The 25,198-nt window shown below is 32.9% G+C and overlaps 2 protein-coding genes across 8 annotated transcripts; both read left to right on the top strand.

The window, feature by feature from the left end:
* The first annotated feature begins 115 nt into the window (after positions 1-115).
* Positions 116-9,019, top strand: LOC124426994 (probable RNA-binding protein 19). Of its 5 annotated transcripts, none has more exons than XM_046969372.1 (17): positions 116-319; positions 400-604; positions 679-887; positions 969-1,193; positions 1,279-1,540; positions 1,621-1,833; positions 1,908-2,102; positions 2,204-2,343; positions 2,453-2,578; positions 2,670-2,805; positions 2,897-3,240; positions 3,309-3,511; positions 3,584-3,700; positions 3,776-3,881; positions 3,960-4,083; positions 4,172-4,269; positions 5,160-9,019. In XM_046969372.1, the coding sequence occupies exons 1-16, from the start codon at positions 284-286 to the stop codon at positions 4,237-4,239; spliced, it is 2,709 nt and encodes a 902-aa protein (XP_046825328.1). In that variant the 5' UTR covers positions 116-283; the 3' UTR covers positions 4,240-4,269; positions 5,160-9,019. The 5 variants fall into 5 exon arrangements, with proteins under 5 accessions (XP_046825328.1, XP_046825329.1, XP_046825331.1 ...); XM_046969373.1 differs by having other exon boundaries at positions 5,141-9,019; XM_046969375.1 differs by having other exon boundaries at positions 4,172-4,273.
* LOC124426993 (serine-rich adhesin for platelets-like) lies at positions 5,572-24,628 on the top strand. Of its 3 annotated transcripts, none has more exons than XM_046969370.1 (16): positions 5,572-5,707; positions 11,562-11,619; positions 13,804-13,986; positions 14,073-14,332; positions 14,490-14,744; positions 14,892-15,077; positions 15,157-15,422; positions 15,521-15,996; positions 16,071-16,193; positions 16,331-16,783; positions 16,865-17,153; positions 17,223-17,417; positions 17,487-17,570; positions 17,669-17,728; positions 17,809-17,928; positions 18,012-22,050. In XM_046969370.1, exons 1-16 carry the CDS (start codon positions 5,699-5,701, stop codon positions 21,952-21,954), a joined length of 6,960 nt encoding a protein of 2,319 aa, XP_046825326.1. In that variant the 5' UTR covers positions 5,572-5,698; the 3' UTR covers positions 21,955-22,050. The 3 variants fall into 3 exon arrangements, with proteins under 3 accessions (XP_046825326.1, XP_046825327.1, XP_046825325.1); XM_046969371.1 differs by lacking the exon at positions 5,572-5,707 and adding an exon at positions 22,667-24,628 and having other exon boundaries at positions 10,866-11,619; positions 18,012-18,600; XM_046969369.1 differs by lacking the exon at positions 5,572-5,707 and having other exon boundaries at positions 10,866-11,619.
* Positions 24,629-25,198: the final 570 nt, after the last annotated feature.

Here is a 25,198-nt window from a genome sequence, read left to right as displayed (position 1 = left end):
AATGTTTAATCATATTAAATAATTATTAGCATGAACATTCTTAAACTATGCACTATAATAAAGTAGTTTGTTCATCATGTTAGATTTTATGCGTATATATTTCAAAATTATGAAATTATCGCGGGCAAAGAAGTACCCAATTAAATTACAGATGTCATTCTATCATAGAATTCCATTTAAAATGTAAACATAACCTAATATTGTACCATGTGTCTTAAATGATACGGTGAATGTACACTCGTTAACATTTATTTCAGGGTGAATTAATATTAAACAATTAATTATGTCTCGATTAATAGTAAAAAATTTACCAAAAAATGTAAGTATTTGATTTCTACGACAATTTTAATTCTTTTATTGAAACAAATACAGTAATTCATAAAAATTTTATATTAATAGGTTACGGAATCTAAATTAAGAGAACTCTTTAGTGAAAAAGGTCTTGTAACCGACGTACAATTGAAATATACAAAAGATGGAAAATTTAGGCATTTTTGTTTTATTGGATTTAAAACAGAAGAAGAGGCATTAAAAGCACGCGAATATTTTGATAAAACTTGTATCGATACGTGCAGAATATCTGTTGATCAGTGTGCTGGTTTAGGTAATAACATCAAAAATAGTTTTATAATATTCTTTATAGAGGGAAAGAATCAATGTTTATAACATTTTAATCAGGTGATGCATCGAAACCAAAATCCTGGAGTAAATATGCCACAGATAGTTCTCATAACAAGCAGCTAAACGATAAAACCAAAATTAACACAAATGATGGAGATGACAAAACAGTAAATAATAATGAAAATGAAGATTTTAAGGTGACAAAAACGAAAAAAAAGAATAGTAAAGAAGGTCAATCTACAGAAGTTAAAGAGGCAATTGCAAAGGTAAATGTTTTATTATTATATTTCTAAGCAGTACCATCTTATCACATAAGAGATATAAATAATATATTTACTTGAACATAGCACAAAGATGACCCATTGTTTATGGAATTTCTTGAAAGTCATGCAGCAGCAGGTTCAAAAAAAGTTTGGATTAATGATGCTATAATCGATACCATAGCAAACCAAGATGATAACAAAGAAAATAATGAGAGTGATGATTCTGCACACAAAAGTGATGAAGAAAAAGAGGAAGAAGAAAAAAGTGAAAAGGAAAAATTAGCAAATAAAGTTATATCAGATTTAGAAGTAAGTTGTTAATTAAAAATAATCTTTTATATTTTATTTTATCAATTTATAATGATAAACAGTTAATAATTGTTTTATTAAATAGTATATGGAAGCATTAAAGAAGAAAACACAACTTACTAATAAGGAAGAAGTGTCTATAACAAAGCATGGTCCTGTAAAATTTTTTACAATAAAATTACGAGGATTAGCATATAATCACAAAAAGAAACACATAAAGCAATTTCTTCAACCTTTAAAACCAAAATCTATACGTATACCACCTAAAATCAAAGGGATAGCCTACATTGGATTCAAAACAGAACAACATATGAGAAAGGCATTATTAAAAAATAAAAGCTTCTTAGGTAATTAAAAGCTATTTGGGAAGAAATTTTTGTACCTTTTTTTCACTATTAAAAATTTATACATTTTCATATCCTTTTAGATGGAAGACAGATATTTTTGACGAGGTATGAGGAAAACTTAGAAACTAAGGAAGATCAAAATGTAGAAATTAATGACTGTAATGTTAAATGGAAAAAGCAAGAAGAATCATTAAAAAATGAAGAGAGTATAGCAGAATCTGGAAGAATGTTTGTACGAAATCTTACTTATACTACAACAGAGGATGACATCAGAAAATTATTTGAAAAATATGGTAATGCTTGGACACTTTTTATCATGTATGATAATACTTTTGTATGTTTATTTATATAACATTAATTTAATTAGGTCCATTAACTGAAGTTAACTTACCTGTGGATCGAACTACTAGAAAACCAAAAGGTTTTGGTACAGTAACGTTTTTAATGCCTGAACATGCTATTAGAGCTTATTCTGAATTGGATGGTTCTATTCTAAATGGTAGAATGTTACATTTACTTCCAGGCAAAACAAAATCCTCTTTAATGGATCATCTTGATCAAGGTATATTTTTAATGTAACGTATATCGACATTTTATGTATATAAAGTTCATTGCAATTAAAATTATAATATTTTATTTCATTTTCTTTTCTTCTTTATATAGAAAATTTATCTTATAAGCAAAAGAAAGATTTAAAAAATAAAATTACTGCAAATTCATCTCACAATTGGAATACATTATTTCTGGGACAAAATGCCATTGCAGAAGCAATAGCAGCTACATACAATACAAGTAAAGAACATGTATGGAAACTTAAAATTATATACCTTTTGTATTTAAAAAACGTTAGAAATTAAAAATGTTTTTTCATAAATGTTTTATAATATTTATATGTGTCATTCAATAATAAAGGTACTGGAAGATGAATCAAAAAGCATGAGTGCTGCTGTCAAATTAGCATTGGGCGAAACACAACTAGTTCAGGAGACAAGAAAATTTTTGGAAGAAAATGAAGTTTGTTTGGACGCATTTAATCAAGTAAATTAAACTTATCTATTATATAAGCATTTTATTCAGGGAATATTTATACGAATTAATTGTAATTTTATATTGTTAACGCGTTTATTAGCCACCAGAAAAAAGATCAAAAACCATTATTCTCGTGAAAAATTTGCCAGCTGGTACATTAGCTAAGGATATTTACAACATGTTTGCTCAACATGGAGAACTTGGAAGAGTTGTTATGCCACCATCAGGAATAACAGGTTTAGTATAACATTATAACACTATAATGAAATCGATAATGTAATATTACATAGAACAGAATATTAATGTTTAAATATTTCCGATTTTCAGCCTTATTGGAATTTTTAGAACCATCAGAAGCACGTAAAGCATTTACAAAACTGGCATATACGAAATTCAAACATTTACCGCTATATTTAGAATGGGCACCAGATAATAGCTTCACAAATAAACTTAGTCAATCAGATAAAAATAAAAGTAAAAATGATTTAAAAAATAAATTGGAAGAAGCACCTGTAGAAACGAAAAAAGTAGAAAAAGAAGATGAATTAAATAAAAAACAATTAGATAAAGACAAAGAAACAGAGACTGAAAATGACGATGAGCCGGAGCCAGATACAACTATTTTTGTAAAAAATCTAAACTTTTCAACTTCAGAAAATACATTGAAAGAGGTATCTATATTCTAATTTTGTTTGTATGCACATTTAGAAAAAAAATATAATACGTTTGTATTTTTTAGTATTTTTCTAAATGTGGCCCTATTCATTATGCCATGATAGCAACTAAAAAAGATATAAAAAATCCTGGTACAAAATTGTCCATGGGCTATGGTTTTGTAAGATATAAATACAAGTTTGATGCAGATCGTGCTTTGAAAACATTACAAATGACAGTACTTGATGGTAAAACTTTGGAATTAAAAAGATCCGAGAGAATACTGACGTATGTTTATAATATTACTACAAATTTCTATACATAGTATGCTTTTATTACAATTTTATTAAATGCATTTAGATCCGAAGTTAAAACTACAAAAAAATCATCCAAAGTAACACCACAAACGGGAACAAAAATCTTAGTTAGAAATATACCTTTCCAAGCAACACTCCAGGAAATGACAGAATTATTTAAGTTTGTATTTATATATCATTTTATACATAAATTCTTTTTCTTCCTTTTCAACAATATTTAATTCTATATTTATAGAGCATTTGGCGAATTAAAAGCAGTAAGATTACCAAAAAAATTGGTTGGTGCTGAAAAACATAGAGGATTCGGTTTTGTAGAGTATTATACAAAAAGCGAAGCGAAGGTAATAGAGTATTAAATTGCAATCACGTGTTTATTATTATTTTTAATTTAAACAATTTAAATTATTGTATCGATTTAGAAAGCTTTCCAAGCGCTATGTCAAAGTACTCATTTATACGGCCGAAGATTAGTATTAGAATGGGCTCAAACAGAAGAAGGTATTGAAGAAATTAGAAAAAGAACTGCCAAACATTTTCACGAAGGTACGCTATATATATTTCACATTATTTATGATTGTTGTAAATACTTGTTAATAAAACATTTTTTATCTATTCAAACACTATTTTATAGAGAGTTCGTCGAAAAAAAGTAAAAAATCAATTTTGGATCCTGAAATGGTCGGATTAGAAACGGAATGAATAATTTCATTCTATTCATCGATATGTGTAGTTTGTATATATATATATATTATATTTATATCATATTTATAATCTATAGGAAATAATTTTTGTACTATTAAAATAGTAAAATTTATTTTTCTTGTTAACAATGTATATCATTTCATTAATAGAAATGAAATAATTACAAAACAGTATTAATTTTATATAAAATTACTTAATGTATGTATAAAATCACTAAAAATGATTTAAATTTTTAGTAAAAAAAAACAAAAAAAAGGGGTGATGACCTTTACTATGATGCACTTAACACGCATACTGTGACTTTCGGCAATTATTCAAAACGAAAGTCAATACGGTTTTCCATCCACGTCATGTACTACATTGACCTTCGTCTCACGTTTATAGCGAACTTTTCTCTCTCTCACTTTTCTCGAAAACAATGCAAGACATAATTTCTAACGAGAGAGCAATGTCGCGCGAGCCACCTCTCTCTATCTCCTTGGCAATCATAATGATTCGAAATAATTCGATGTATTTAGGTTTTATGATACTCTCGTTTTTCTTATGCGAGTTAACATGTTTAAGTAGCATGAAATAGTAATCTTCAACCCACGTTCTACTAGTTTCAATCGTTTATCATTATATATTAGATTCAACGTTCTTATATATTCTGATGTAAATCGTTAAACAAATTATTATTTCTGATAAACGTTAAATTTAAATATTTTAATCGAATAATCTTAATCTATGTGTATATATATATATTTATTTATTTATTTAAAAAAATATATATACATATATATTTATTTATTTATTTATTTAAAAAAATATATATTTATTTAAATATATATATATATATATATATATATATATATATATATATATATTTCTTTTTAACTTTCTGTATAATCAAATAAAGTGGATGATATGATAACCAGCCTAGAAGACAACAAGGTATTCATGGAAGACAGCCAGAAAGAAATATCTTCCTTTCACCTCTCCCAGTTGAAGTACGAGCAGGGACCTATGCCGATGGAATGAAAATGCGAATCGACTGGTGGGGCCCCTCGTGTATATCGAAGGTGATAGTGATGGTTGGAGGCGGAGACGGCCCATGAAAGTAACAGTGACTCTCTTCGACTCGTCCACCTTCCAACCGATCGCAAGAAGACCTCGTCAGTTGTACATTCTTCGTCCTGGAGAATAGTAGTCGCGAATTCTATATAATACGTATGTGTCCTTCGGTGTCATCGACCAGATACAAGGTCGCGTGTTGTGCTCATCCAAAAAATAGATAAATAAATAAATAAATAAATAAATAGATAAATAAATAAATAAATAAATAAATAAATAGATAAATAAATAGATAAAGAGGCATAGTGCGTTGGTACAACACGATGTGCCTGACTTGAGCCGAACCCAGTCCTCGAAGAAACATTACTAAAAAGAAAAATTGTTAGCTTCAAGAGGAAGAAAGATGGATTGGGTAAGATTAGAAAATAAAGTTGATTAAAATAAAGACAGTTTCGTTTTCTCATAATATTAATAATTTATAAATCATTCAATGACAACCACACACGATCAATCACGTCAAGGAACATCATCGTTTTACGTTTACGAGTGTTCCGAGAACATTTTTTAAACGTGAAATATGCAAGAGTGAAATACGTTTTATGCTCTATCGTAAAGTCCTGGTCTGTCTTACTAGAACTCTCTTCGTCTTATTTCTCTCAGCATGAATTTCATAATTTCGCTTAAGCGAGTAGTAGATTATCACTGACGATTATGTACGCTTGTATTCAGATGATTTCTACAATTTCTCTTATAATAAAAGTATATATATATATTTGCCTGCTAATGGATGGTTTTTGCCAATGAGAGATTTTATTACGTTCATTTAAATCTACTCGTAATTCTTTTGTAATTAATTGTAAACACCGCAAGGGGCCTTTTCTTATCCAGCAAAATCCTCACGCTCGTTAACGCAATCCTTTCTCATCGCAACGTTTAAATATGTAATTGTTAGTTGCCTGAGAACGGAATTGTTAGACATAAACTCTGGCTCCTCTATCGAGACACAAATCAATTTTCTTTGAGAGATTTCGAAGACGAATTCGAAAAATTCTATATTCGATCCCTTTTGGAAGGGTTCAATCTACGTACTCGTACATATATACGTGTTGATCGAATGTGTACGATCGACCGGCACTGTTAAATTGGTGGGGAAATTTACCGGTTATTCAAGCTGTCCAATGCTATTCGCCTCGTTCGAATTGCACTCCGCTTTAAGTTGCTCTACGACGACGCATGCGAAGCAAAGAAGGAGCGAACGTGCCTCTGGCTATTCGATTGCAAAATCGACATGCCTGTAACGATTCTCTCCCTCGCTATAAACACAAAATTCTCTTATTTTTTTTCTTCTTATACGGAGTTTCAAGAAATCCAATCGAAATCGAACTCTTAGAGAATAAAAAATGAATTGAACTCTTGGAGAATAAGAAAATTCGTAAGTAATAATCATAATGATTATGTAAAGAAAATGCACAATCTAATTAAAATCACGTGAATGACAATAATTCGATTTTATTCTAAGATATTAAAAGGGATCAAAAGAAAGAGAGAGGTAACGTTGGTTAGTTGCGATATCATATTTCCGGGGCTTGGCAGGTTTTCCACAGAGGCACGATGTGCAAGGAACGCAAGCTGAAAAAAGTTCCCTCTTGCGAGGTAACATTGATTAGAACGAGAAAGTAATTTTGCGCAACATATAATTCAGGTTCTCCGTACTCGAGATTTTGAGAGGTTTGGCTTTCGACAACATTTCGCTTATTTGGTAATCGATTATTGGGGACTAAGGCGTACCTCCGACTAGAAACATGGAAAAGAAATTTCTTTTATCTCGAATTAAATAATGAAATATTTCTAATGGTCTAATCTATCTATATGAGAATTAGGAAGATGATAATATTGAATTACTGTAAGATCGTTGTATTAAAAAATTAAAGACGTAACGATCTAATAGAATTCTAATTTATTTAGGATAATTAAGATCATTAAGTATACTTATCAAATGAGCAAAAGAGAAGCTAACTTTTTACTAATGAAAGAGAGATGCATCGATGATCGTACTCAGTAGTTTCACCGACTGTGACCTTCAAATTTACCCATGATATCTCAGTGACCTTCGCAAGTATAGAATGCACCATCAACGATCCGTTTCGCGAGGAATGCGTGAAAGGAAAAAGGTGCGTCGTCGTGTTTTACTTATCTCGAGACCAAAAGTTCGACCACGAATGGTAACTGGAAAGGTAGAGAAAAAGTGGAAAAAAAATGAAAAAAGAACGGTAAAAGAGAGAGAGAGAGAGAGTGAGAGAGAGAGAGAAAGAAAGAGAGAAGAAGGATAAAAGATGAAAAATGTAAATAACTACTTTAACGTGTGCGAGGACGGTCAGTGGCTGACCTTTCGAATCGTCGATCTTTCTCTCTCTATATCGATCTTTCTCTTTTTCTATTTCTCTCTCTCTAAAGAAAAAGAGACACACGTTTTATACTATGAGCTCATTGCCATTTCCTTTCTTTTTTTTCTCTCTTTCTCTTTTTTATACGAATTGTGTCAAGAATCATCATCAATTGAAATCATTTCTATTTGTTATTCGAATGAAATATTTTAATATGAAAATAGTAAGCGACAATTATTATCTCATTTTGGGTTGTGTAATTAAATTGCACTTGATATACAATGAAATAGCTTAAGAATAGCTCATAGGCTATTCTTAAAATTTTGAAATTACACATACAAAAAAAGAATAATCTTTCGGTAATAAAAAATAATTTCTATCGTTCCTTTTTTTTTAAATTAAGAAAAATAATTTTTAAATAATACAAGCTCAAGTATTAAAATATTAAAAAATGAAAAATATATGAATGATCATCAGATCATTTTTACAATCACCGATTCATATATTCTAGCCGATATAGAAAATATGTGTATGTATGTGTGTGTGTGTGTGTTCGTTAGATACCTAACAATATTATTTTCTTGTGTCTCTTCAATTATTAGAATCTCGCTAACAGTATTTACAATTAAAAAAGAATATTTAATTGGTGACACAATCGCGTAATTAATTTCCTATTAAAGAGAGCGAGAGTACGGCTTTGAGAGGCGAATTCCATGGAAAGTAAAAGTGAGCGAACTGGGCGAAGCACGTTGGATTTATCCCCCGGCGGCGATATACAGACTCGATTTTACGTATATACAGTATCAAGACGAGAGTGAAACGATTCGCGAAATGAAGGATACCGTTAGTTTCGAGATAGAAAAGAGAAAGACGATAAATTAACATTCTTCGTGAAGTTTTTCACTATCGGAACTACATGACGGAATATCGATTAGCATAATAAAAATATATAATTTATCGTAATAAATGTGAATAAGAATTTTCTTGAGAGAGAGAAAAAAAAATAATGATAAATAATCTCAAGTTCAAAAAATTATAGAAAACTAAACAAGAAGGAGAATATTAAATTAAAAGAAAATGAACCGGCTTGACGTAGTTCCTATAAATAAAAAAGAAAACACGTATTCGTTGTTTTTAACGATTCACCGTAGATGAGAGAAGACCTTGAAATATAAAATCTGGTTCTCCAAGAATATCGGCAACCAGCTCGAAAGGTCAATGGGGTTGCTTTCGCATTATGATAATGAGCATGAATGCCGTCTTTCGATTCTTTTCGTATTATATTATATTTTTAAACACATATGAAAAAAAAAAAGAATAAATAAAATAAAAATAAAAAACTTGGAATTTCAGTTCATCGTTATTAGCGATAAAAAAATTTTTTTCTTTCATTTTTATACCAATTCCTTGAATATTTGAATCTTTTTAAGGATTCTCAACCTTGACCGATAAAAAAAAAAGAAAGAAAAGAAAAATATTAACGATTTATGTATTAATGTTTTTTTTTTACGACAACATGTTTAGAAAAATATCTCGAAAGGTCTTGCGATTGAGACTGGATGTTTCAAGTTCGTAACGGTATTAAGTTAAAATTATGGGTGAAATCGTCTTTTTTTTTTATGTCGATAATATCAAATTAGTATTAAAATGTCATTCATTCTTGGCGACGTTCGACGAAGGAAAAGAAAGAAAGAAAGAGAGAAGGAGAGAAAACTTTTACTTTTGCTTAGAGAAAGAAAGCCAAATTCACGGAAGGAAGAAAATTTATCGAGAAAACATAAGAAATTACGATCGTCGAACTCTTATTATCGAAATTAATAATAACTAATGTCTCGTTTTGATCACGAAGAGCCATCGAGAGAACATACAACGTCAAGTACAACTTCCGTTTCGATTACGAAACTATTCATAAAAGAATATCCATATCGTTTGTTCGTTCATAATCAAATCGTTTGGTCGTCAATGTATACGTACTCCAAAGGATCTCGAGTTTATAGAAAGTTATTTGACATTTAAGAGGGTACATTGAACGTTTTGACTCACCTTGCATTTTGCACGGTTTGTACGTCTCCACTTCAATGTATGCATTCTATATAGACATAGATACACGGATTTGATCACTTTATTTTTAGCGATTACCGATTACCACATATTATTTGCGGTCAAGATACGAAATCCGTGTCATTTGTTAGTAAAGAAAAAAAATGAATAAAAAAAATAATTAAAAAAAAGAAAAAGAAAAAAAAAGAAAAAAAGGAAAAAAAAGAAAAAAAAAGAAAGACAAAAAAATTTGCAAATTAACTTGAAAGTTGCCACTTGCTAAATATTTATGAATCCATGGCCCAGCATTTATTAAAGGATCAGATGTTAGATTTATAATTAAATATTTTTTTGTTCTTTTTTTTTTTTTTTCACTTGAAACCAGTCGACAGGAGACATTTAAATAATTTCCATTTCCATTTTCTAACTCGATTTAATTTTTCGATAGAAATAATTCGACATTTTCGCAAATTTATTAGATTTAAAAAAAAGAAAAAAAAAAGAAAAAGAAAAAAACGATAACGATATGTATATATTATAATTTATATCGTGGTTTTTGTAAGCCGTTTTCTATAAGATTATTTCTCGTAAAGTCGATTATTTCCTCGGTAGAAATTCGTCGACTCGTTTCCTAAACTAATAACGCTTGACTTTCATTAGATATTTTATGTTGGATCGTCCTGAAAGATCCTTTGTCAGGTTCACTCGGAATTCATGGCCGGCTCATTACCTTCCAAAAGTACACGATATTAACCGTTATTGTGTGTAGGAATGGCACGTTATGTTAACGCGTAACATTAGCGTAACGAACATGAACGTGTGCGCGCGCGCGCGCGCACACAAATGCTCCAACTTGAAAAACATACGAGAAAGTCGTCGGGGAATGGCGCTCTTTCTTCTTGCTTTCTCTTTACACACGTTACATAATAAGGAGTGGCACGGTGTGTTACCAGAGACCTATAATTTTGTCGCGATACATTTATCCTTTGACCGTGTCATCCGATTAGAAGGATAACGATCGACCTCGATCGACTTTACAGCAGGTGTTTCGATCATTGGGATTTTATATAATGAAAGGACTCAATGTATTTTTCATATGAATAATGATTAAATAATTAATCATCATTGTCACTGTTAGATCTATTAAATATTTGATAAACAATAATAACCTCGTTTTAACATAACATAACAGTTGTGAACGCTTAAGGTGATAAAATGCAAGGACAACGTCTTCGCGAATAATAAAATGTAAAAGTGAACGTTTTTACATTATTGCAATATGGAATTACATTAGAATTATTTAAAGCTAGATAATTCAAGAGGCACGTTCTCTTATGTAGTGTCTACTAAAGTGAATTTATATATAAATTGCACCGTGGCATGTAAGGAAAGAGAGAAGAAAAGAAAAGGAAAAGAGAAGAAAAAAGAAGAAAGAAGATAAAAAAAGAAAAGAAACAAGAAAGGGAACATAAAAAGAGGAATACGAAATGTTATTATTTCTTCCTGAATTTCTACACTGAGATGTTACGTTGTAATAGAAATGAAGTTGTTACTTGATCGTTAGAAAATCAGGATGGTAAATTAACCTGAACGAGTACGTTCTAAGTTAATTTGAGATATATACTTAACTTTTCGTAAGATTCATTCATAATCGAACGTTCTCTTTCGTTCTTTCACCATTTCAATGACCAATCCTATGGTCACAATAATCGTGAATGAATGACGAAGCTAAACGCTATCTATAAGAGATTAATACCGCTAACTAAAGTGATCGTTAAATTCAACACACAACTGAGAACGGACGACGAATTATTAATGCGATGCAACGTTCTTCCGTTTCAGGAGGTACGAACGTTATTCCTCTTGCTGACCATTGCCGTCCTTGGTACAATTCAGGATGGTAAGTCATTTCACAATTCTAATCTCGCTGGAGTGAAAATCGCCGCAATTAATTAACATTAGACACGAAACGTGATTCACTGTTCGCTATCCCCATTGATCATCGACACGATTCGATGTACTTACATAGTGTGTGTATATATACATACATATATATACGCACGTATATAAAAAAAATAATGTGCATATGCTTTAGAGTGTTTATGTATGCGATTAGAAAACACTTTGGATTAAAAGTTATGATGAAAGAGACTCTCCTCTTTGAATATCATTATTATGATTATTATGATGATGATGATGATGATGATGATAATTATTATTATTATTATTATTATTATTATTATTATTATTATTATTATCGTTTTTTTATTTATATCAAGCATAATATTTAATTTCAAATAATATTTTATTTAAATAATCAAGTAATATATCTTTTTATTAGTTGAAACTCGATTACCTCGTTAACTATCAATTGATAATCTCGCAAAAACACGTAAAAGGGAATAACGTAAGCGATTCGATGTGTTTTTATATGAAAGGAGTTACGGTAGAATTCTGACAGACGTCTAACAAGTGGTACAAGTAACGGCGATAGTCAGACGCATTGAGCGTGGAAGAAAAAGAAAGAGTGAGAGAAGAAAAATATCAAGCGTGCTCGTAAATTTCATCTATTAGAATGTTTGTAGTTCTTCTCGCCGTATGATACTACAAACGTTCATCGACTTAACCGTTGACTTGTTATTTATTCAAGAAAGTAGTTATAACAAATTTAACAGGTAGATATATACATACGTAATTTTACCTAGTTAATACTTAAAAGAACTTTCATAAAATCATTGATACGATTAATACGTTTTATAAACGGAAATGATTTTTAAAAGGTAGGAAGAAGTCGAATAATGATGACTATCCTTCGGGAACATCGTTTATTTTAATCGACGAGTCATTCCTACTTTCTCGTTGCGAATGAGAACGTTTTCTCTCTCTCTCTCTCTCTCTCTCTCTCTTTCTTTTTCTTTTTCTTTTTCACTCTTGAGAAGGTTTAAAATATTCAAAGAACGCCGACCACTTGTCGATAATATCTGTGGTATTATGTTCTGAAGTTAATACCATTACCACGGACATAGTGGTACTACATCGCGTAAGTCTAATATAAGTATAGTTACATATATAGTAGGCGTGTTTAGTGAAATAGAATCTTAAGTAGTTTTATATCGAGGGATATCTTTCGAACTTCTAACTAGAGATGTTAGAAGTTTAAAGGCGTTCACCATTCCTTTTACTTTTTGGTGTTACGTATTCGACATGCAACAAGTAAAGAGCATATGGATAAATTTTCACACGAGAGATCGCCGCCGACTGACCTCCCTCCTCAACCTGACCCACATGCTTGGTCAGGGTCACTCAATCGATTTCTTATACAATTTCTATTGTTTTATTTTACTATCTTGTTTCTTGAGGATCGACGAAAGTAAAATGAAATGTATATACATTTTACTAGTTACTGAAACAATGTGAAATTTTGAAATAACATTTGAATCGTCGTCTCAATTCTTTGTTAATAAATAATAATAAAAAAATATTTCAAATATTTGTTACTCCATTCTACATACATAAATGCCATTAATATTAATAATCTCTATGGAGAATAAATTTTCCTTGATCTCATTTTGTGAAACTTTAACAAACGATAGAAACGAAGAATCGATGCGTTGTTAGTAACAGACTGCGTTTACCACGTTTCTTCTCTCGACACGAATGAAAGTTCAATCGCGTTTGAATTTCTCTCAGGCCGTTTTCTCTCAACCATTTACGCGTTCCCAGTTGGAGATATCTATACATATGTACATATGTATAGATAGTACGTAGGTAAAGATCGGTACGGCACGATCTGCCTACTTACGTGCGATGTTTGCTCGATATTTATTTACCGAAGCATTATACGAACGAACTTACGTGCAAATCCGCAAGTGAAAAGAATCGGCGTCGATGCGAATCCATGACAAAAAAAGGAAGAAAAAAAGAAATAAAAAAAAAACAACTATCGGGGTTATTCTCTTTCTTTTGGATTCATACGGGATAAAGAATACGAGCGAATCGTGAAAGTGAATCACGCTAAGCAAAACTTCCTTATTCTTATACTTTTCTTTCTTTTTCTTCTCCTTTTTGTTTTATTTTTATTTAGGCCTAGCTGAGAAAAAGATCGTTTGTTATTACACAAATTGGTCGATATATCGACCGGGAACGGCCAAGTTCTCGCCACAAAATATCAATCCATATTTGTGTACCCATTTGATTTACGCTTTTGGTGGTTTCACCAAGGACAACGCGTTGAAACCTTTCGATAAGTATCAGGACATCGAGAAAGGTATAATCTTCGTTTAAAATAATTCTATTCTGACAAATTTTATCCGAAAAAATAAATCTTCTATAAATCTTTACATATTGATATAGGTGGTTATGCTAAGTTCACGGGATTGAAGACATATAATAAAAATTTAAAGACCATGTTAGCGATCGGTGGTTGGAACGAAGGTTCCAGTAGATTTTCACCGATGCTTGCCGATCCTACCAGAAGGAAAGAATTAGTTAAAAATTCGATAAAGTTTCTTAGGCAAAATCATTTCGACGGCCTTGATCTCGATTGGGAGTATCCAGCTTTTAGGGACGGTGGAAAGCCTCATGACAAAAATAATTATGCGAATTTTGTACAAGTAAGTAAGAACAATTTTAAAAAATTACAATGAATTCTTTCAAAATTATACAGAAACTCTCAGAAATCATTTGCGATTGGTAACGTTAAGTGTGATATTTTTATACGTTTTACATCGAAAAAGAAGTACGAATTCTAAATTTATCTTCTTTAAAAAGGAACTTTACGAGGAGTTCGAAAGAGAATCGAAAAAAACCGGAAGAGCACGACTACTTCTATCAATGGCCATGCCTGCTGGCATCGAGTACATTGACAAGGGATACGACGTGCCTCGTTTGAACGAGTATCTTGATTTCATAAATCTTTTATCTTACGATTATCATTCAGCTTACGAACCTGCGGTGAATCATCATGCTCCTCTTTATCCTTTAGAAGAGGACAATGAGTACAATTATGACAGTGAATTAACGATTGTAAGATCTTTTATTGATAATATATATATATATATATATATATATATATATATATATATATATATATATATATATATATATATATATATATATATATAGAATAGATCCAAAAGATATGATTACTATCATATTTTTTATCTATCTTAGAACTACACAATCAATCATTTAATGAAAAGTGGAGCATCATCGGAAAAGATCATATTAGGAATTCCAACGTATGGTCGTTCCTATACACTTTTTAACGAAGATGCAACAGATTTGGGATCACCAGCTGATGGTCCAGGTATTGAAGGTGATGATACACGTGAAAAAGGATATCTCTCTTATTATGAAGTTAGTATTAGATATTAAAATCGTATGAGAAAATATAGGAATTTAGTGACATAGATATATACGATCTTTTTTATCATAGATTTGTGAAGGTATTACGAATTCGGATGATTGGGAAGTAATACAACCAAATCCTAAAGCAATGGGACCATATGCTTTTAAGGGTAATCAATGGGTAGGCTATGACGATGTTGACATCGTTCGATTAAAGGCTCGTTTTATAAACGAAAAGAATCTTGGTGGTATAATGTTCTGGTCGATTGACAACGATGATTTCCGTGGGAAGTGTCATAATCGACCTTATCCTTTGATCGAGGCTGGTAAAGAGACACTCCTTATTGAAGATACGTAAGTAATTTTTTTTTTATTTATTTATTTTTTTTCTTTTTCATGATTCGATGAACCTAATCAATATCAATATCAACAATTTCATATATTATTTTTAGAAGAAACGTAGCTCAAAAGCCAAAGTCATCGGACTCGCGCAAAAAATTGCGTGGTCAAGGTACACCCAATAATTCTATACGTCGAAAAGTGAATTCGAACGTTAGAAGAAGTACAACTTCAGCGCCTGTGACAAGAAAACAAGTGACCACCTCTAGGACAAAGTATCGTACAATTGCACGAACGAGATTCAGTGAGGAGGAAGAAGATCGAGAAGTCGAAAGACGATCTTACGATCCATCTTCTATCGAAGAGAAAAACGAGAGTGGTAATGCTGTGAGAAGTTCGGATAAAAATAAAAGAAAAAGATCACGGAACAGAAGCAATAATCGAAATCGGTCGTCCACTGGTAGACGTAGGAAACCAATAAGAAATGATGAAAACGATGAAAACGATAGAGATTCAACGACGGTCGGAGAATCTCTAAGCAATAAATTGACCACACCCGAACCACCAACTACTCCTGATCCTGGAACTGGTTGGTTAAATAATTCTAAGCTTTTTGTTTTTTAACATCAAAATTTATTCAACTTGTTGATTTCTTTGAATCAGATTTTAAATGCGAAGACGAAGGATTCTATCCACATCCACGTGAATGCAAAAAGTATTTCTGGTGTCTCGATAGTGGTCCTGGAGGTTTAGGATTAGTCGTTTATCAGTTTACTTGTCCAGCAGGTAAAAAATATATATATATATGTACATTCACATTTGTTAATACCAATGTTAATGTTAAATGATATTAATGTCAAATTTCAAATTTGTTTCTCAGCGATATAAGTCTAATTTTTTTTATATCACCTTGTTCAATATAGGTCTAGTATTCAACAAAGCTGCCGATTCCTGTGACTATCCACGTAATGTGGTTTGTCCTAAAGCTAAAACACCGCAAACGACAACAAGAGCACCGATCACAGCAGCCACCAGTCGTACTACTTATTTGCATAGTACAACGCAACGTACAACAACGGCTAAATCCGATTCCGAAGAGGAGGAAGAATATTACGATGATGAAGAAGAATTGGAGGATTTAGATGACGAAGAGGAAGAGGAAGAGGAAGAAGAAGAAAAAGTAGAATTCAAAATTACTTCGACCATGAAGCCATTACAATATAAAACCATTAATAGAAATAAACCCAGTACAGCAAGTAAGACCATCAGTACAACGTCAAAACCAGAGAAAGAAGAAGAGTATAAGAACAGTGATCCTACAGATGAAGAAGATCCTAGAGTAATCAAGGAATTGATCAATCTTATTAGGAAAGCAGGTGAAATTCTATTCTATTGAAAATATGATCATAATAGTATAAATTATTAATAATCAATAAAATAATTATTTTATATGATAGGTGGTATCGAAGAACTTGAGAAACAACTACACCTTCAAGAAAAGGGTTCAAGTGCCACCTCGAATAACGATCCTGTTACCCCAGCTACGATCAGTCGTACTTTATACGAACGTGTTTTAAACCGACAGGCTAGCAAAATAATTAACAGCAATGTATCGGGATCTTCTGAGAAAAATAATTATAAAAATGGGCCTGGAAGGGCCCAGTTTGAAGGTTTGGATGAAATTCCTGAGGTAAAGAGTCTCAGGCGGATTCAAAAACCACAATACGTTACGATCGAAAGACCAAAGTAAGTTTTTTTTTAAATTAAATCTTTTTTCAAAAGTGACGTTAAAACTTTGTTCATTTTTTTAAATAGAGCATCGACGAATGCACCGCAATTAGAGGATGAAGAAACTGATGATGATGACGAATTGGAGGATTATAATGTAAATGTAGCTTCTTCTGAAGATGAAACTATCAGCAATCCATCAGAAATTAGTACCTCGACACAAAGAGTAACGCCAAATTATGTAAATATTCGACGCAATCGATTTTCTACAACTACATCCAAGTAAGTCTATCGAATAATAAAGATAGTAAATTAATAATAACATTGATATTATATATAAATATATTTTAGAAATGAAAATGACGTGGAAGAGAAAGCTGATGATGCGGAAGAGGAAACTCCAATTCGCCGACGACGTCCTAGCGGATCAACCAAGTAAGAAAAAAATCAATAAAAATTTAATGTATCATAAAATTATTGTCTACATTATTGTTTATACATATATACATATATGTATTTTTTTTTTTTTCTAGAAATCAGGATAAAGAATCTGAACATGTTTCAAAACCATTCCGCACTCGTACGAGGTACAGGTAATAAATATGAAATACTTTAACAAATGCCCCTATTAATTTGAATATTAGATACAGTCTGAATAAAGTAAAAACTTTAGGAACACGGAAAGTAACAAAAGCACTGAGGAATCATCAGGAGAAACGGACTCAGAGGAGAAGCCAATTCAAGGAACTCGACAAACGGATCATGAAATTAACACGGCAACGACGAAATCTAGGTTTCTACTAAACAATCGTTTCACTCATGACGTAAAGTTCTTTTTATCGTAAGAAATATTTTCAATGTTAAAACGTGTTACAGGTATATCAACATACAACGTTTCCGAAGCACAACTCAGAAAATTTCTGTCAGTGACAGCGATATTTCTGGAGTCGATGAAATAACGACAGAGACATCCACTATTAAAAATAAAATCGATAGAGAGGAAGAAGTTACGACGACTTCTACGACTCCTCCAACATTTTCCACGACATCATCAACAACGCCATCAACCTCGATACAGTCTACCTTGTCCTCCGTATCCGTGACACCCATTTATTTATCATCATCAACGAGTAGGAGTACAACTAATGAAGCTACTACCGTCAAATTAGATCGTGTCGAAGACACATCGATAGCAAACGTTCTTAATGACAACAATAATTTGTTGCCGTCAACGACTACGGATTCTCCTGTGAAACTTGTCGAAGAATCAGCTACGGAAATCCTTTTCACGACAGCACCAGCGAGTCCAAGTCCAGCCAGCACATCATTATTGACTACAACCAGGATAGTAGCTACGGTTTCGCAGCCACGACCATTTGGATTTACTCGGAGAAGATCCGGTAGTCCGACACCTGACGTAACAACGACGCCATTAGCGCCATCGAGCGATCATTCTAGGTCCAAGGTGAGTATAACGTCGCGAAATTCAACACGATCGAGCTCGTTTCTGGTAGGAAGAGGTCGATTAAAATCAAGAACGGATACGACCACTCGTCTTTCCGTCAATAAACGGATTACCGAGCAAGACCAACTCGAAAATCCACCGACGTCCGAGGAAACGTTCATCAAACCGAGAGAAACTACGGTCAATAAGTCAAGACCTAGTAATAAACGTAGAGGAATCAATAGATACATTTCATCTACGAATAGTCCTATAAACGAAGACATATCTAAGAATACTATATCCCGAAGACGAAGTCGTACGACAGAGTCCCCAAGTACTACCATCAAAACCATCACTGAGAGTTCTGGCCCAAGAAGAAGGTATCGCCGACCTTCCATACAATCAACTACAGAAACTACAAAATCAAACGAACTTGAAGACAGTCCGATCGTTAGAATTACACAAGGATATACAAGCAGGAGCAAAAAGTTTAGATCAAAATCGGAAATCAATTTAGAAAAGGATAATAATGAAAAAATTACAAACATCAGAGTTTTCAAGCAATCACCAAATATAAATAAAGAGTTATACGGAAGAACGAGGACTACTAGCAAAAGGAATTACGTTGATATCGAAGATATAAATCAAAGGACTAGCGAATCACCGGAAAATAATGAAGAAATTTCTATTTCTTTCAACGTTACTGCAGCAACAACAACAACAACAACGACAATAGGAACAACGACAATAGCAACAACGACAACTACAAAAGAAATCGAAGAAAGTACTACAGAAAGTTCATTGAGCACTGTACAAATCACAGACAATGATACAACCAATATCATAGACAATGATTTGGACGAGTTATCGACGCCTACTGTCACAGAGATCGATGAAACTAACACGAGTGTTCAAACAGGATCAGAAGAATCCGATACTATTGCATCCACTTACATTACGGAATCCACAACAGATAGTAATACTGCCTCTACAGACAGTAATGTTTCTTACGAGACTAGTGAGAATCCAGAAGAGATTTCTACTACTGAAAATATTCTCATGGAATCGATTTCTCCGTTTTACAAAAACACAGAAATTATACAAAGCGAAACTAATATTGATACGGTCGATTCAACGGAAAGAAAACTTACGAATCAAAGAAGAAAAAAAGTTATTCTTAGAAGAAGGCCTGTAACAGCTAGCATTAACACTTCGACGACGATACAAATTGAAGAAAACAACAAATATCAAGTAAATCGTAGACGAAAAGTATTAAAACGTGTACGATTAATTGACGGGAAATCTTCGACAGCCTCCTTCGAGAGTTCTTCTTCTCAAGAAGAAGAACAAAGTACGTTGCGTTCGACAACGTCCTCCGAAATGACAATCTCCAAATCAGACAATACGAGTGATCACGTACCAACAGAATTAAAATCAGAAAAATTACAAGAATCAGATAATGTAACTGAAAATATTTCAACGTTTGCTACCGAGTTTCCAAACGTAATTGATTATACTCTGAACAATCATTCAACAGACAGTAATCTAGAAACGTCAACAATGACAACAGAAAGTACAAAAGACGATAGTTTTGTTTCAGATCTAACAACAATGCAGACAATTATAATCGATGGAGCAATTACAGAAGCTTTGACATCGTTAATAACCGAGTCTACACTTTCTGAAAACGAAGATCTTTATTCGACTGTAATTACTACAGAACCAACGATAACACCACCAACTACTTACACAGAGAATACATTCGATCCAGAAGAAACTCGTTTATCTACCGAAAATGTTACTACCAGTATTCAAACAATCACGCCTTCACATCACGCCTTCACTCGACACATCGATGAATCCCAAATCCACAGCAAATCTTCCCCCTCTGAAACAAGATACGTGCGAAAAAAATTTATTCGCAAACGTCCAGTATTATTATCTGAAACAACGAACAGTAGATATGCTTTAATCTCGAGGCCACAGAATCGTGTGTCTTCTACGACAGAAAAGAACGACGTTGACGTGAATCAACTTACGAAACGTAGAAAGAGTTTGTTCATTCGTCGTCGACCAGTTTCATCGACAACGAAAACAACGGAAGAATTGGATCTTGACATCGAGGATCCAAATGAAACGGAAGACGAAGGCGAACAAGAGGATTTTATAAATTCTGATGATGTTCAAGATACTACTGCAACAGCTATCATAACTAGTGCGTCTGTCGAGAATGAATCTTTAGAATTTTGGAATCATTATACGACACCTGCTGAAAGAACGGTGAATCAAAGATTTTCACCTCCGCCAAATCGATATAAAAACACATATTTAACAACCGAACCTTCTTTTACGACTTATCCAACTTTTATAAGAGAAAATGAAGAATCAGAGAAAGATGACAGTCGAATTGCTGGTAATATAAATAAGCCTCGATATGTAACTATTAATCGTAGACTGGAATCACGACGTTCATACAAAGTTCCAAGTTCAATTAAAAACTTAGACAATGTTCAAGAGGAAAAGATACAGAATAATGAAAGAGCGTTATCAACAAAACGATGGTACCCAATCGACGATTCTTCGCCAGAAGAAACAGAAGAAAATCCGAATACTAAGGAAGCCGCCAGATTAAGATTTAGTGGTTATCGTCAAGCAAGAGCACGCTATCGAAATTATGAGGAGAAACTTCAAAAGGAAAGGGAGAACAAAGAAAGGGATACTACATCTTCGTACTTTGAATTTTCACCATCGACCCTAAGATCACGTTATCAAACCAAACGTCCGATCACGCCAATAGAAATTCCTGTCACGGAAACGCTTATACCTGCAAAAAAATTCGATTATGCAGCCGATGCTTTTCACAGGAAACAACAATCTTTACGAACGACAACTCCGCAACAACAAGAAGTTGATACCACTGGATATCAAAACGAAGAAAATTCTGAGTTACAGAATCTCGTTGATTCTGATCGAACGACAACGCCGTCTAATAAACCATTGGTCACCAGATTGGTCACTTCGATCGCAGAATCTGGCACTACTGAAAGACAAAAGATTCTAATAAAAACAAAATACTCGTCATTGACATCGACGACGAGAATACCTGTACAAAATGTGATCACACGAAACGATTACCCTTCGACGACACCCTCGTTAAAAAAATTCATTGATTCTACGAACAACAATCAAGCAGCGACGACTCTCGATGAGTCCATCAACGAGATTCGTCCTGCGATTGAAGCATCGACTCTTCCAATAGAGAGTGAATTCGTTTATCGTAACAACGGACGATTCACCACTGAATCTCACGAATCATCTACCATTCCGATTGAATCGGTTTTCAGCAATCTAATCGCTGGAACTAAGGAACATTAACCAATTCATTGTTATTAATAATTAACCTCGAAGAAATTAACGAAGAAACGATTCAATAATAATTAGATTAAAAAAACAAAAAAAAAACGAAAAAAATCAATGAACAAAACCAATTTTCAATTTATCATTCATTCTTCGTAAACAATGCAGACTGAAGTTACAGTATTCAATAATATCTATTCTCTCATCGAAGCAACATATAACTAAGCACTATAGTCGACATTAATCACGATAATTATATGTAAAACAAAAAAAAACAAAAAATAGCAAAAAAAGAGAAACGCATCATTGCAAAAATTCATATACATCCCATAAAATGCAACAGGGAACATTAGACGGATTCCCAGGATTATTCAAATGATCAAAAATCTAGGGATTGATCATCCTCACGAATGTCCTAGCATTAACGATTGAATAATAATGACGATTCATCATCACACATTTATCGTACAGCAAATGAAATATTCTCATGATGTAACAAGCAAATATCAAGAACCACTCCTTTCTTCATCTTCTTTCTCTTCTCCTTCCGAATTGATGACAAATTAAAGAAGTAAAAAAAAAAATAATAAAATAAAATAAATCAGAAATACCAAGGACTTTTTAGAGAGAAAGGGAGAGAGAGAGAGAGAAAGAAAGAGAGAAAGAGAGAGAAGGAGAAGGAGCTTGGCAAGGATAATCATTTTAAAGCACGCTGCCTTCTGATTTTCAGGTTGCCAACTCGGATACACCAAGGCTACCAACCTTAAAGGAGCTCATTGGTTATCAAACATACGAATATACAACACCATCTTCGGTATTCTTAAATTTACTTCATACTATCGATAGTAATGAGGTATATGATCTGCAGAGCATCGAAAATGATCAAATTAAATCCAATGTGGAAACAGTCAAGACAAAATATTTAAATGAAGATATTAACGAAACTATTGATAAAACTAACGAGAATTACCTTAATCACAAACTCGCTAACATTTTTGAGGAACATGATACGGAGAACAATGATATAGATAATAAATCTTCGATAAGCAAAAAAAGAAAAACTAGAATAGATCATGCTGGTTCCTCGACAACTACTTTAAAACCTACTACAATGCGTGGTACTCCTATCATAAGTTCAACTTCGAAAACGATAGCTAGAGGGTTTTATGTGACTAAAGGTGATATCGAAATGACTATGATAATGCATCCAACAACGGAAATTTCAATGGATAATATTAATTCAAATATAACATATAATGAGACGATTGTATCGACTGAATTAATTGACGCAGAAAATATCTCTATGACTGATTTATCTAAAGATAATGCGACTACAGATATGACAACATTTGCTGATACGGATAAAGAATATTCTGAATATTCGAATATTATTACCAAGTTTGAACAAACAACACCGTTAACAATGACAGAAAATATCACTCAGGAAGTAAAACAAAACGATCAGACTTTGTTCGTTGTTAATAATATTTCATCTGATACATCGAAGAGAGGGAGAGTTAAATATAGTGACGTTACTACTTCATTATATAGACCTCAGACGAGTTTGATAACAGAGACAACAGTTTCCAATATTTTAAAAACTACTGAAATTAATAAAAATTCCGAGACAAATACGATACCAATTGATTACACCTTACCAATAGAATCTGTTGATACAGAATTTGACATTACGATGCGATCAACGATAAGCACTTTGGATACGGATACATCTAAACTTCCAAATGATAGAAGTCTAAAGGAAGATATAATTCAATTTGAAAATTTCTCAACAACTATATCGAATATACCGTCGGCGAAAGTAACAAACGATCAAAGTAATATCCACTATATCGTTTCCGATAAGATTAACGAGTTTGAAAGCACTGTAATATCTGATCATACTTTAGAACAAGAAACGACGACTATAAAATCCAGTTTAACAACAGCAAACTTCAAAAGAACTTTAGAAGGGACCACAGCGGACAGGGAAAGAGATGGAATAAAAATGACTAACATCGAAACAACCACGATGATTGCAGAAAATAAAAATGCTATCTTAAATGACTTCGATACAGTGACAACTCCAGAAGAACTTAGAGATACTACTGTCGATGATAAAAACGTTTATAAATCCAATCCAAATTTCCAAAAAGTAACGACCTTATCCGAAAGTACAGGAGTTCCTTTCACGACCTTATCAAACCTACTACCTTCACAAATTCCTTTAACTATTCAGAGTAGACAAGAAGAGGACATTCATCCTCGACGACGAAGACCTACAATATTCGCTCTTAATAACCAATTTGGTCAAAGAAGAAGAACGAATTTAGAACGCCGAGTGACGCAACAATACGAAATCGGAAATCAACCATCGATTCGAGAAGATTTGAACAGTCCTAAACGTGTGCTGGTATACCGAAAGAGGCAACGTAGACCCAACAACACCACAGTGACAAACAATACGGTCTCCAACGGCGAGGTTAAAACTGAAGTGACCGAGAACAAAACTAGAAGATCAAAATTGGTTATCAAGAGGCTGAAAATCAATCGAAAGGAATACGTGGAAGAAGATAGTGTACCATTGGAAAAGACAAATATCTTTCAGGATTCTCCTCTGGTCACGGAGTATACTGAAAGACCCGTGGACGAGGTCAGTGTCAATTTAGAAAAGCCCTGCTATATTGTTTGAAATCAAAAACGAAAAAAAAAACAACCTGACTCGAAACTTTTTTGCGAAGCTATAATCATCATCATCATCTTTGCATTGTACCAAAAGGGGAACATATACAACGCTAAAACGAACTCTGCGCTAAAATAACGCTAAAGTAGTAAAGTCTTAGCTCCACGGAAGGGGACGATACTTCTTATTGCTGCCTCTGCTCATGCGCCTAACTAAACCAAAAAAAAAAAATTAAAATCGCAAAAAAAAAGATCAAAACCAAGGGGAACGATCCTTTCGCCGCAGATACGCAACGAAATATGAACATTGTCGAAAGGGAGAGAGGGAGAGAGAGTGAGAGAGAGAGAGAGAAAGAGAAAATACGGCTGTGATAAAGATGGGAACTTGCCGGCAACATTGTCCTCTTATCTTCTCTGTTCTGGTTCATTTGTTCTGGTTCTTCCTAGCATCAATTAACATAAATGTTCTCTGTATTTTCAAATGGTGCGCCGCACGTTTGACGCACCGGCACCTAAGCTTTTTTCGTTATCCTATGATGTCTGTCCGTAATTATAATGCTTGGCCAAAGGACATATGACGATT

This window comes from Vespa crabro, chromosome 9, assembly GCF_910589235.1.
Source record: "Vespa crabro chromosome 9, iyVesCrab1.2, whole genome shotgun sequence".
Lineage (NCBI taxonomy): Eukaryota > Metazoa > Arthropoda > Insecta > Hymenoptera > Vespidae > Vespa > Vespa crabro.
This window is presented reverse-complemented; position numbering and strand designations above follow the sequence as displayed.

What these genes read in the sequence shown, in the direction of transcription:
- LOC124426993 (XM_046969369.1), top strand. Translation starts at nt 11,439, where the DNA reads ATGACGAAGCTAAACGCTATCTATAAGAGATTAATACCGCTAACTAAA. An exon ending in CCTTGGTACAATTCAGGATG is followed by an intron (nt 11,620 to 13,803) that starts GTAAGTCATTTC and finishes ATTTTTATTTAG; the next exon opens with GCCTAGCTGAGAAAAAGATC. An exon ending in GTTACGATCGAAAGACCAAA is followed by an intron (nt 17,154 to 17,222) that starts GTAAGTTTTTTT and finishes TTTTTTAAATAG; the next exon opens with AGCATCGACGAATGCACCGC.
- LOC124426994 (XM_046969372.1), top strand. Translation starts at nt 284, where the DNA reads ATGTCTCGATTAATAGTAAAAAATTTACCAAAAAAT. An exon ending in TAAAAAATTTACCAAAAAAT is followed by an intron (nt 320 to 399) that starts GTAAGTATTTGA and finishes TTATATTAATAG; the next exon opens with GTTACGGAATCTAAATTAAG. An exon ending in AAAAAATAAAAGCTTCTTAG is followed by an intron (nt 1,541 to 1,620) that starts GTAATTAAAAGC and finishes ATATCCTTTTAG; the next exon opens with ATGGAAGACAGATATTTTTG.